At 36.3% G+C, this 13,907-nt stretch overlaps 1 protein-coding gene and 1 long non-coding RNA gene across 2 annotated transcripts; both read left to right on the top strand.

Annotated features, from left to right (window-relative positions):
* Nucleotides 1-764: 764 nt before the first annotated feature.
* Nucleotides 765-2,051, top strand: LOC128216304 (uncharacterized). Its single transcript, XM_052922870.1, has 2 exons — nucleotides 765-1,234; nucleotides 1,349-2,051. The coding sequence occupies exons 1-2, from the start codon at nucleotides 873-875 to the stop codon at nucleotides 2,049-2,051; spliced, it is 1,065 nt and encodes a 354-aa protein (XP_052778830.1). The 5' UTR covers nucleotides 765-872.
* Nucleotides 2,052-2,118: 67 nt separating this feature from the next.
* LOC128218178 (uncharacterized) lies at nucleotides 2,119-3,764 on the top strand. Its single transcript, XR_008258333.1, has 3 exons — nucleotides 2,119-2,236; nucleotides 3,046-3,205; nucleotides 3,572-3,764. It is a non-coding gene; the product is annotated as an uncharacterized LOC128218178 (long non-coding RNA).
* The last annotated feature ends 10,143 nt before the right edge of the window (nucleotides 3,765-13,907 follow it).

The following is a 13,907-nucleotide window of genomic DNA, read 5'->3' as shown; positions in this document are numbered from 1 at the left end:
GACCTTGTGACCCCCCAAAATATAGGAGTTTTCTAAACCTCATGATCAACCTCCCTACCAAGTTTGGTGAACCTAGGTCAAACCATTCTCAAGATATTGAGCGGAAATGTTTTTTACATTGGGGGTCGCCGCGACCTTGACCTTTGACCTAGTGACCCCAAAAACAATAGGGATCTTCTACACCTCATGACCAACCTCCCTACCAAGTTTGGTGAACCTAGGTCAAACCGTTCTCAAGATTTTGAGCAGAAATGTTTTTTATATTGGGGGTCGCCGCGACCTTGACCTTTGACCTAGTGACCCCAAAAACAATAGGGATCCTCTACACCTCACGACCAACCTCCCTACCAAGTTTGGTGATCCTAGGTCATGCGGTTTTCCAGTTATCGATCGGAAACGAAGTGTGACGTACGGACGGACTGACGGACTGACGGACAGGGCAAAAACAATATGTCTCCCCCAGAGAGGGGGAGACATAATAAAATAGATGAGATGCATTGTGATTACTCCAACTTTGTTTGTGCATAACAAAGACACCAGTGTGGATATTTGTGTGTAACCAAGACACTGCAATACACACGTTTGACTGATGATGTGTGATAATGAACGGAGTCCAGTGTTACGTCCATGTTTTAATTATTTCAGATATACATAGAGTTGCAGAGGAAGGTGTTATTAATAATTCTTAAATGATAATTGAAGATTATTTAATCTATATTTCCTCGAAGATAATCACCACAACATCTAAATTAATATGCATTTCCTTCACTCTGAACAGATGTAACTTAGTGTCTCATACTGGTGTCTACTATTTCAAAACTACCATTAAATAAACTTATTTTATAGCCTACATTATTAAATGTCGTATATACATGTATATGAACGTGAAAATCCCACATCCTATTTCAGTGAGCCCATGTCAGGATGAGATGGTGAACCTAACCCAACTACCCCCAGTGAGCCCGTGTCAGGATGAGAAGGTGAACCCAACCAAACTACCGCCAGTGAGCCCGTGTCAGGATGAGATGGTGAACCCAACCCAACTACCCCCAGTGAGCCCGTGTCAGGATGAGATGGTGAACCCAACCCAACTACCGCCAGTGAGCCCATGTCAGGATGAGAAGGTGAACCCAACCGAACTACCGCCAGTGAGCCCATGCCATAATGAGTTGGAGGACTGTACGGATAACATACCGCGGGACCCAGCGGGATGTGGATTCCAGCCTGACCCACGGTACATTTTTAAATTGCTATTGAATTTCCTTATTAAAAGAATATGATTTACCATGTTTCCATTCTGACATGAGAAACATTTAACTGAGCTTGAATATATGTTTGTATTTTACAGCCCTGAGTTAGCACAGGAGATGGTGAACCCGACCCAACTACCGCCAGTGAGCCCATGCCAGGATGAGGTGAACCCAACCCAGCTACCGCCAGTGAGTCCATGCCAGGATGAGATGGTGAACCCAACCCAACTATCGCCAGTGAGCCCATGTCAGGATGAGATGCTGAACCCAACCCAACTACCGCCAGTGAGCCCATGCCAGGATGAGAAGGTGAACCCAACCCAACTACCGCCAGTGAGCCCATGCCAGGATGAGATGTTGAACCCAACCCAACTACCGCCAGTGAGCCCATGCCAGGATGAGATGTTGAACCCAACCCAACTACCGCCAGTGAGCCCATGCCAGGATGAGAAGGTGAACCCAACCCAACTACCGCCAGTGAGCCCATGCCAGGATGAGAAGGTGAACCCAACCCAACTACCGCCAGTGAGCCCATGCCAGGATGAGATGGTGAACCCAACCCAACTACCCCCAGTGAGCCCGTGTCAGGATGAGATGTTGAACCCAACCCAACTACCGCCAGTGAGCCCATGCCAGGATGAGAAGGTGAACCCAACCCAACTACCGCCAGTGAGCCCATGCCAGGATGAGTTGGAGGACTGTACAGATAACATACCGCGGGACCCAGCGGGATGTGGATTCCAGCCTGACCCACGGTACATTTTTAAATTGCTATTGAATTTCCTTATTAAAAGAATATGATTTACCATGTTTCCATTCTGACATGAGAAACATTTAACTGAGCTTGAATATATGTTTGTATTTTACAGCCCTGAGTTAGCACAGGAGATGGTGAACCCGACCCAACTACCGCCAGTGAGCCCATGCCAGATTGAGGACTGTACGGATAACGTACCGCGGGATTGTGCAGCCAATCCTGAGCCAAGGTACATTTTTAGTCTTTAGGCGATGTTTGACAATGACCTTGTTTTTTTATATAAAAATATTTTATACAAAAATATTTTATACTCCTAGCATACTAACATTTCAATTAAAACTCCTTTAGATATCGTGTTGGAGATTATGTCTTGGTCAGACATGGGGCCAGTTTCCTTCCTGCAGTTGTAAGTAGACTGAACGATGGCATTCATGTTGAGACTGTTGCACATGTTTATATATATTTGTTACATGTTCATTTGATCATGATTTCAATAGGCTACCCTCTCGGATATATATACATTGTCTAGTGCCTGCCAGAAGACAATATAAACATGCATGTATATATTTTGGGGGATGGTTTTGTTGATTTGTGTTGATTTCTGTTTCCATTTTCATTTTTTGTTTATATATTCTTGTTGGCTTCTGTTTATCATTGTTAACATTGTTTTCATATTGTTTTTATAAAATTTGTTAATAAACAGTTGAAGTAAAAACGATGTCACAAACAAAAATGGGTTGACAATAGGGCTTCCGCCTTGGAACAGTCAGTGCCAAAGAATTCCATTGGGGGTTTAAACCAGGTTCTAGGGTGCACCAAACCTCACACTTGCCCCTATTGTCATTCCAAAATTCAGAAAGTGATAATATAAAATAATTAATTTATAGAAGCTGATGTTGAGCCCCTTGTGGAAAAGCTTGACATGTTTCTCGGTGACCGTATGACGGTCAGCAGTCAGTCTGGCCAAAAACAAAATTGACTCAACATGCTGGCAGTGACCACATTTTCAGATACCTGTAATATGTTCCATTGTTCCAGGTTGATGAATGGCCTTGGGTTCGATTTTTTAAGAAATCAAGGAAGAACATGTGGTCTATGAGTGAAACCCGTCATACTCTCCTTACAAGTGATGTTGTTGGCAAGGTTGATCGCCCTGAAATCATTCTGACTGGCAGAAGATTGTATTATACATTTACAGGTACTATTACGTAATGTTTGACAAAATTATAGTATATAATAAAAATATAGAAAACGATGTACTTGAACAATGACAAACCCAACAAACCCGATACAAATGTAGAGTTGTCAACTCTGTTTTACTGTCAAGAGTAGGTGAATGGACAATAATTATGTTTAAGTAGTGATAACATTTACATATATTCGCATAATGTACTTTTATGTAATATATATATAGCTTTTTAAATTCATGATCCGTGTTATTAATTTATGATTTTATGGCATTTTTAAAGACATAATATCACTCATAATAAAGTGTATTCTTGTTTTGTTTTTATCATGGTTGTATTTTGTATAATAATTAATGCATAGTTTTCTTCGTTTTCAGATGCACAGCTCCTGTGAAGAAAATCCCAGGATGTTTAAAAAAAAAAAAAAAGTTAATTAGAGAAAGGACACAACTGTGATGTTATAGACGTTTTTAAATTAGAGAAAGGACACAACTGTGATGTTGTAGACATTTTTAATCACACTACACCTTGTAACAAGAAATTCATAAATGTTGAAGTTTCTATGTGAAAACTGAGCCAGTTCATTACTGTATTTAACATAATAGAGTGCAACATTTCGCATACTAAGTCTGCTCACATGCTTGAGCCAAACGCGTATTCTGCCAATAATGAAACTTTGAAGTAATACTATTTGCTGTATTATGTGTTGTTTTAGTATTTAAATGTCTTGCGTAGCTATGTACCATTCGATTAACAGCAGCATAATGTACATACAATATACAGCGGAAATTCCCGTGTTGAGTTTCTCTAAGTGAATATTGTCACACCAGTGATATCATCACGACATCACACCAATGACAATATCACTTTGCGGGGCTATCACACCAGTGACACAATTTTGGTGTCCTGTTACACAATTTGTGCAGTTTTTGGTGTCCTGTTACACAATTTGTGCAGTTTTTGGTGTCCTGTTACACAAATTGTGTCCAGTTACATCTCACTTTGTGTCTTGTTACATCAATCTTCAACTAGGTAACAAACTGCTAAATATTTAACTAAATACATGATTCTGTATTTAAAGCAATTCAAATAAAGCTATTGATTGATATAAGTGGTCTAAATAAGTGAAAACAATCAACTGGACTTCATAAGAATGCTTTGTAATATGGTGTCCAGTGTTACTAACAATAAAACTTAAAATCCACATTACTTTGTATTTAAAGCTAGAAGTGTTATGCCATTTCAAATATAATTGCTTTAGATATTGTTCTATCCTAATACAGCATAAAATTTGACAAACGCAAATATTAAAAAAGAGGACACCACAGTGTTTGTGATGTAACGCAAATTCCCGGACTCCATATTATGGCTCACATTGATAATAAAGTTTACACTGGGAATTTCCTGAGAATCTCATGATTCCTGGAGCAGGTATCCTGGTATTCCAGGCACACCAGGATTTTTTAGTTACCCAGAGACAAGGACCAGGACAATTCCAAGATACTCCAGGAATTTATCAGTCAACACCAGGAATTCTACATTCAAACTATCCTGAAAGTCAGGAATTTAGTTAAATTCTCAAAAATTCAGCAACAAAACAAAATTCCTTGTTTATCCTGGTAGCTAGGAAACATTCAAAAGTTAAATTCCTGTTTTTCCTGCAATAGCAGGCATAATTCAAAAAGGTTTTGTTCAGAATAAGTTAATCTTCATTCTAATGAATACAATTAATATTAATATATAACTAATAACTAATTTAGAATACTGTCAAAATCATTTCAAACTATAATATATATATATATATATATATATATATATATATATATATATTTATATAAATATAATACATGTAACTGTTTTTTATTGTTTTATTCCTAAATACAATCATGATCTATTTTGTTCTTTGATACATTTATATTTAAATGAACAGAAAGTATATTGCTGAAAGGTTTATTATTGCTCATGTTCAAGAATTTGTTCACTCTTCATGAGTCCAGGTGTTTTACATCCTGGGCTTATCAGCCTATTGAAAGGTCAGGCAGAAAGCTTCCCACAGAGATTTATCTCAGCCAATCAGCATCAGGTTAACATTCATTTGTGTAGGAAATTCAAATGTATGGAGAAGAAAGTAAACATGGTGGTTTCTGAAGCTTTTCATATAGACGATTCTTATGTCTTAAATTAGACCGCCGCATTTTGTTATCATGTGACCGTCCGCCATTACAGAAGTGAAAGTTCCTGATAGTGTGCAAGAACGCTCACACGCCATTTGATTTTTAAAATTGAGACCAAAAATGACCTCCGAGAAGCAGCTACGTAAGTTGTTTTATTGGAACACTTTTTCTGAATGTAATTGTAATAAATAGTAGACCGTATAGTTGTAACTGGCCTGTAAAAAGACAATTAAATACTGTCGTATTGCCCTAAAAAAACAAAATGGCGGACTTTGTTTAACAAATTATGTTTATCATTTCAGAGGATTATTCGTGTAATTAAAGTAAGAATCTTTTTTGGTTTTTAAATAAACATTTATAAAATGCTGTATAAAATGCTTTCTTGACTGAAATAAACAATGACAATAGCCGTTAAACTTGCTAGAGTACATGCAATGTTGACCTGTTGACTGCAAAGAGATTTGACAGGTGTAAGAATTTTTTGTAAATAGCCTTGGGCTTTTAACTTATACACTCGGTTGTAATAATAAATACTTCCAACTCTTTTGCAAATAAATGTTATTCCAAAAAGAGGATTTATGTATGCATTACTTATTACAGGGCTGCCATCCGATGACTTGAAGTGGGAAAAGAACAAAAACAATGCCTGGCCTAAACTGATGTACCAGGATCTTGTTGACTATTTGATACATGCAAAAGCATATGATGGAAAGGCCATGAAATCCTTCAGGTCGTTGTACGGATATAACTATTTATCCTGTCACCTGCATACAAATCGGTCCAATAACAAGGTGCCGTGTAAACTTTAGTTTATTAGGATAGTAGACCACGTGATGTTTATCTACAGTCAGGTGGTCATGTGACCGCGAAAACGAACTTCTTTTATATATTCTGCAATGTCAGAAGAAAAGCAGAACTGTCGTTTCAGTATCTTATCAATGGACCACTAACAGCCGACCTCAGCAATCACTCGCCCATAAAGTCCCATCATTATGCAAAATAATGACACTGGCAAAACAATCGACCTGAAATCTTCATGAGATGTGAAAATCTTACCCCACCCGCAAATGCTGGAAACTGTGAAACAGCATTCAACGATACTCGTCGATAGTTTATTCCATTTCTGTGGTGAATGACAAAATCACACAACAGAAATGAATGATCTCTTTGCCGGTGTAACGTTGTAAAGTGACCCCCATAGAATAATGACCCCCCGGTCATTATTTTATATAAAATAATGACCATTTTCTATAAAATACTGACTCCCCTTATAAAATAATGACCCCCCGATTTTATCTGTAAAATATTGACCCCCCCCCCCCCACTTAGCCTGTTACTAACATATCTATATCAATTCAAGTCACTGTCGTGTTTCTATGGCTTTTATATTTGTTGTTGTTGTTTTTGCTTCTGGAGCCGCTGCATGTTACTGCTGCAGAAGCTGCTGTGTCTACATCTATTGAAATGAAATATAAAATTGCTTCCATTTGAATTTCATTTAAATTATCATCAATGTAATACAATATACATAAGTCGCTTTAACGTAGCTGTATATGATTCAACTTCAAAGACAACATTGTTCTACTTCATCTGACGTTAGATAGCCTTTGTTCATACCGTGGAGGCATTGCTTAAAACGAATGTGTTAAAAATGCAAGGCTTTGAGGAGCTATTTAAGCAGTCACTGTTCGTGCCATGACTTACATCAAAGTCCATGATGTCACTGAGCGGTGTTTTTTATGTTTTATGCAGACTGCATCATTTCTAAAAATAGTTCCTTTGATTTACCTCAGAAAAGCCGCTCGTTCAACATCAAAGAAAACGACAGCGACACCGAAAGCAGTTCTACGTAAACGCGTGTATATATAAAGGTCTGTGGTAAGCAGTCAGTCCAACCTTGCAGCATGGACGAGAAAGATTACACAGATGTTGTAGAGTTTGTAAAAAATGGGAAGTATCCCGTTTCTGTAAAAGACAAGAACAAAAAGAGGAATTTTCGTAGAAAGTGCAAACCTTTTATTTTTGATGACGGGTTGTATTATAAGAAAACCAGCTCATCAAAACGTTTGCAAGTTGTTAAGAAAGGGAAGACAGATGACATCATTCAGAGCATGCATGCATCAGATCACGGAGGACATTTGGGAGTTTCAAAAACGTAAGTTTGATATAATGATTTCATTATCATGACCAAAAAGGAACTTGTGATTCCTGTGAGCCTGTGTTAGATATGACATTTAAGATTATTTAAATTAGTACGAAAGCTGAATAACAAAAGCGTCAAAACGTGACTGAACTCGTAATAACGAGATAAATATCTCGTAAAAACGACTAAGTATCTCGTTATAACGAGACAACTATCTTGTTATTAGACTTGTACGGATTATGACGGACACGGACACTGAGAGCGAACAACCGACAGGCAGGGGATACTCTCAAAGTTATTTCATGCTTTAAAACAGTCATGTATGTATAAATAAGGCGTATCAGATGAGTCGTTTTACAAACTAACATTAAGCTCTAGATCTTTGTATCAGTTATGATTAATTTTCGATTATAATAACTGTAAATATATTGTGAGAACAGTCCGAACGCAATATTTTGGTTTTCGCTGACAAAACCATTATACTGAAAAAGGTAAAGAATATATAACGGTACTTGATTTTAAAGTTTATAATATAGGTGAACAGGTCTTTGGATCATTCCATTATTAGATAAAACTGAAATAAAGTGTTTTGTCTATATATTGTCCGCTTTTCATGCCAATAGTAAATGATACTGGTTTATTTTGATATCCTTTCGAATACCGCTACCGTACATCGACGCGCTACCGTAGCCGCCTAATGCAGACCAATTTTTCAAGGGTGCTGGTTACCGCTACTGTTTTACTGTAGGAATACTGTAGACGACTGAAACGTACCGAAAAAGTAGGTACGTCCAGTTCCACAGCCGCAAAATGCACATTTTCCACAAATTTGTGGTACGTTTTTCATTGAAATAAGAAGGATTGTAAATTTTTAAAACAGCATTAATACGCTATGGTACTTTGTCTTAGAAACAGTTACTACACTACGGTATTTCTTTCAAATATAATAACCATGCAAAAATAAGCAACGGTATTTCTATAAAAATCGCCATTCAACATTATTCGCGTCTGGCTTTTGTAAATTTGCTTTAATAAAACAGCATGCTTAAGCTTTTCCTCTTGTATCAGAAGAACGCTGTGGTATCACTGTTAAATTCAAGAAATGAGCAAAACTGCGCAGTGGTATTACTGTGATATTTGTGTGTTAACTTCGATAAGGTAGACATTTCATGTTACTAAATCAGTCACTTAAGTCCACTTTGATAGCGTTCTTGAATCTAGAAGTATGCAAAACTACGCAACGGTATTTCCTGTATAAACATAATACGTAATCAACATAACACAACCCATTTCAAAGGCGACGTTGCCTTTGAAGGTCATTTAACACTAGTAACGCTTCCTTTTAAAACTGTTGAAATATATGCTATAACTTTCTTATAAATCCAACCGGATATCTATTACGTGATCGCTATAAAGTTATCATGGAAACCAATAGTAACTGCAAATATATCAATATATCAACAGAACATCCATTTAAAAATAGCTGTCACTGTTGCCATGAAAACCACTGCAATAGACAATAAACCAACCGGACAAATATCACAAGGTCGCATCAAGGTTACATTGGAACCACAGTGACCCCTGTTATGAAAGTTTTACGGGAAAGGAGCATGACTTAATACAACGTGCATCAATACATATCTGTCGATGAAGCAATGATCAAATGTCACGGTCACCATTCAAGAATCGTTGGTGCTCCGTGTGTCATGGGGTATCTCAGGAATTGCCAGGCGTACTTTAGTCGAAAGATAAAAGTAAGGTTGACTCAAACAGTTGTAGAGAACTGAAGAGAAAACATCACAGGATGATCATGTTGTATTTGCCGACAAGTTTAAAACATCAGTTCCTCTTGCGTTTGGAAAAAAAATCTATACAGTCGTGTCACGCATTAAACACCGGAAGAACATATCAATTGGTCAATCACAAAATCAGTCCACGAAAAGAGATGGCAAAGTTAGGATGCTCAGCAGAGGGGAACACATGGCATGAAATATTTCGGACCGGAAGCTTATGTCCACTGCATGGGAATAATCAAAACATGTGTGCAACCCGATGACATGTTTCAATGCTATACTATAATAAATAGCCGACAGAACAAGGTTTGACCGAAGAAGTAAATACAAAAGGAAAGTGGGAAAAAACATGCATCAAAGTTATATTTTAATTCAAAAAGGGCATGGGTGTTGTAGACAGTCAACATTTACAGTGTACCAACACAAAGTGTTTATTTGTGGACCTAATGTGTGTGGTTTGCCGTGGACATCCGGCTTGTGATTCATCATGTATAAAGCGTCAACCCTCCGGCTACCTATAAGCTGTTTGAGAGAATGGTAATACTTTTTTACAGTATATTACAAACATGCTGTAGAATATTAAATAGTAACCATAATCAGGTTTAATAACATATTGATCGTTGCATGTACCACCAAAATGAAACATGAACAACATCTTTTAAAATCAATCAGCTGTTTAATGTTTTATGTTTCTGTTTTTAGGTTGCAGAACAACTTATCGGCGGGAATAGCACACGTATAAGGAAATCCAAACAAACAAGTGACATTTTTTAACCTGACCTCTTTGGCGATGTGCAGTGCAGAGTCAGCTTGCACAAGTATAATTCTAATCTTTATAAAATAAAACTCAAATGAAATGTTATTTTATTTAAGGGAATGTTTTATTTCGTATCGTGGCATTACCTCTAGCAAAGGCCGAATAGAGGTCAAGTCCAACAAGACTATGGCTCCAGAAACACAGAGGAACGGAAAACAACAACTCATGTATGTAAAACATTTTCAATAATATGTTTTTTATATAATTGCATTTTGAAATGTCCCTTAAATCGAAACAATGAACGGCCTCTGAAGTTCATGAAAATGCATACATTAAATTATTTCTACTGTTTAATGGCACATCTTGAATTTCAGAGTCTAGTACAAGAAAGCGCCGTTTAGATGATTGTTTCGATCATGTATTAGAATAAATATTCAATATAGTATTGATGAAATAATCATAACAAAATGTTGTTCAGGTGTTAACCTTTTGTTCCTGAAGGGACGAATAATGTTTGTTTTAATGTTTTTTACAGAATTAAACATTTCATGCTTAAAATGAGGACACATTTTTCGAAATTACACATATACAATGCAATTGTCGCTAACAATGTGTCTTTATAACAAATATTCATCAATATGTGATTTCTTTTTACAGACCGATGCTATTGCATTGCACCAGAAACTCCACTAGACTCTGTTGCCGTTTCGTAAATCGCATGCTGTGATTATACTGGTGTTGTTTCCCGTGACAAATCTTGCGATATTTTTAGCAATATAATAGTTACAGTCAAATATTTTGATTTATGTTTTGGTCTATGTTTTTCTATTATATAATTATGTACAAGTGTTCATTGTTGATAGGAGAAAAATTATTATCATTATTGATTTTCGTCATGTTTGATTTTATCCCTATGTTTTCCTCAAGTTCCTATGATGTAAATAAATGATCTATACATTTTATAACCTTGATATATAAATGAATTATGAATCGTATTTGGATTTTAGTCCTATAAGTATACATTTATATAGGAAATGAATGAACATGTGTGTAAAATATCATGATAGAGAATTGTTATTTTAATTCCTTTCTGATTTATTTGATAAAAAACACATTGCTTTGTAATCGCTCTATGCATGTATAAATACTAAAATAAACAAAAATATGTATAATATAATGAATACTACAGGGACAAGCCCATTAGTTGAACAGTAAAAAATAGGCCCTGTTAAGGGGTACACGTCAAGGACCCAAACAACAATGAACTAGAGACACAAACATTGTTACACCACTTCTTAAATCATAAGTTTCACTTTTTGTTTTATTACTGAATTTTACATAGAATGACACTTGCCTGGAAAACTGTGATAATGTGATGTCTGCATTAAAATTAAGCACGGCTAAAATAGCGTATTTATACATACATAGTTTAGTCACATATGGCATTCCAGAGAGTGTTTATGTGTTTTTTTTCAATTTACTCCAATTCAAGTACACACATGCATGATATGATTGAAATAATAAAAACATTTCGCAACGTTGCCTTACAAACATCTTTTTAAGCATTGTACTTTTGAAATATTTTGGAAAACCTTTTTCTACTAAGTACTGTAGTACAAAATTGCTGTTTTAGAAATATCAAATACAAGCCGTAGCGTATTTATGAGGAAAACAACAGACATAAATATCGAGTTACTACAAAAGATAAAACTGCCATAGTGTATTTATGCATGCACACGTGGTATAATTCAAAGACTGATCATAACATTAAACTTCTCCGGCAATTTTGAAATACATATACCTGAAATGTTTGTGGTAGAACTACCAGAGTGTATTAATGCATAATATTATCCTTTATGTACTTAACAAATTGTTCAAAGAAGTAATTCCTATCTACAAAACTCGCCTATAGTAGTTTTATAAACATTAAAAAAGTAGCCAATACCGAAGATGAAAATTACCACAACCTACATATCACAGGATTACCATTGCGCTGTGTTGCATGTGCGTTTACCTACTGATGATTGTCTTCAATCAAATTACTACAACACACGTCTACGGTTTTTCCTACATTTGTTCAAAATTCATCATATCCGTAGTGTATTAATGAGAGTTTTGTATTTTTCCGAAGTCAACCAGAGCGTAGTTATGCCGATATGTCATATTTATTAATAAGTGAATATTTTAATTGCCGTTACATAATAAAACAAATAAAATGCATTTTATTGTATTAATGTGTCTATTAAAGGGTTTAAGTAAAAGGAAAAATGTACATTTTCACTAGAACATTACCTTATTGGGGATAATGTATATGTCACTTATTCGTGAAATGCAAACTTGATTTATAAGGGTGTTATGTTATATAATTTTATGTACTATATAATGTTTGTAATTAATTTCTTTAATTGTGTTATAAATTTGTACTTTTTCAAAATTGATAAACATTTTACCTAATTGCTTACGCATTTTAATCGGGAGATTTAAGCCTCTGCTTTTAGCAAAACATGTACAAGATTATAAAAATAAGAGGTATTCCCACGCTGTACGATAGCGGTAATCAGAAGCCGAATATTTGAGTACGGTTTACACTGCTGTGGTAGTTCGCCGGTGAATGATAGAGGTAATGGGGACACCCGAATTTAGGGTCTGCATTAGGCGGCTATGGTAGCGGAAAGGATATGCAGTGTGCAATATTAAAGTATAGTCCGTTTAAAAAAGCTGATTATGAGATACGAGTTTATTGTCAATAAATAGGGGTGTAATGATCGGATGACTCCAGGTAAATGTTATTGTTTTGATAAGTATTTTATTTACTTGATGCATTAGCATATTCACTTTAATTTAATTGTCCTCTAAAATGCTCTGTACTTAATGAAATTACAGATATTAATTTCTCATATAGAGTCGCTGGCCCAGTGGTATCGTTCAGATCTATGACGATAGCGGTTGTGGGTTCGAACCTCAAGTGAGGAAGTTTTTTTTATGCCCCCCCCCCCCCCCACAAAGTGGGAGGCATATAGTGATTGCACTGTCTGTCCGTTCGTCCGTTCGTTCGTTCGTCCGTCCGTCCGTCCCGTTTCGTGTCTTCGTCATAACTTCTTAACTGTTGAATGGATTCGAATCAAACTTCACAGAATTGTAAAGCACCATGAGAAGGTGTGTCGCGTCCAACTCTCAGTTCCCCAGGTCCAAGGTCAAGGTCACACTTAAAGGTCAAAGTTCAAATCTTTCGTGTCTTGGCCATAACTTCTTTACTATTGAATGGATTTGAATCAAACTTCACAGAATTGTAAAGCACCATGAGACGGTGTGTCGCATCCAACTCTCGGGTCCCCCAGGTCCAAGGTCAAGGTCACACTTAAAGGTCAAAGTTCAATTTTTTCGTGTCTCAGCCATAACTTCTTTACTATTGAATGGATTTGAATCAAACTTCACAGAATTGCAAATTTTGAGTTCAAACATTTCAAGGTCAAGGTCATCCTTCAAGGTCAAAGGTCAAATTAAGGTCAATGTGCTAGGGGGGCATTTGTCTCTTACAGTGACAGCTCTTGTTATTTCATTTTTGGAAAGAATTACATAGTTTGTATTTAGTAATGTTATGTAAAAATCTAAATCACGAGAACCTCACTTATCTCGATTTTGCATGTATAATTCAAATAAGGTCCGAGTACACATAATAAGTAGACAGTATCCTCCAAGTAAACTATAAGAATGCCAGGAAAGTATTTGAATTCCGCCGAAAAGGAAAAGGTTGTATCTGTGCACTTATGAGGATCGAACCCATGATCATAACATGTGTAGTGTTCCGCATTCTTCCATTATACCACTACGCCACAGTCATTGAAA

This window comes from Mya arenaria, chromosome 14, assembly GCF_026914265.1.
Source record: "Mya arenaria isolate MELC-2E11 chromosome 14, ASM2691426v1".
Taxonomy (NCBI): Eukaryota; Metazoa; Mollusca; class Bivalvia; order Myida; family Myidae; genus Mya; species Mya arenaria.
The sequence above is the reverse complement of the archived record's forward strand: the minus strand, read 5'-3'. Positions and strand labels throughout refer to the sequence as shown.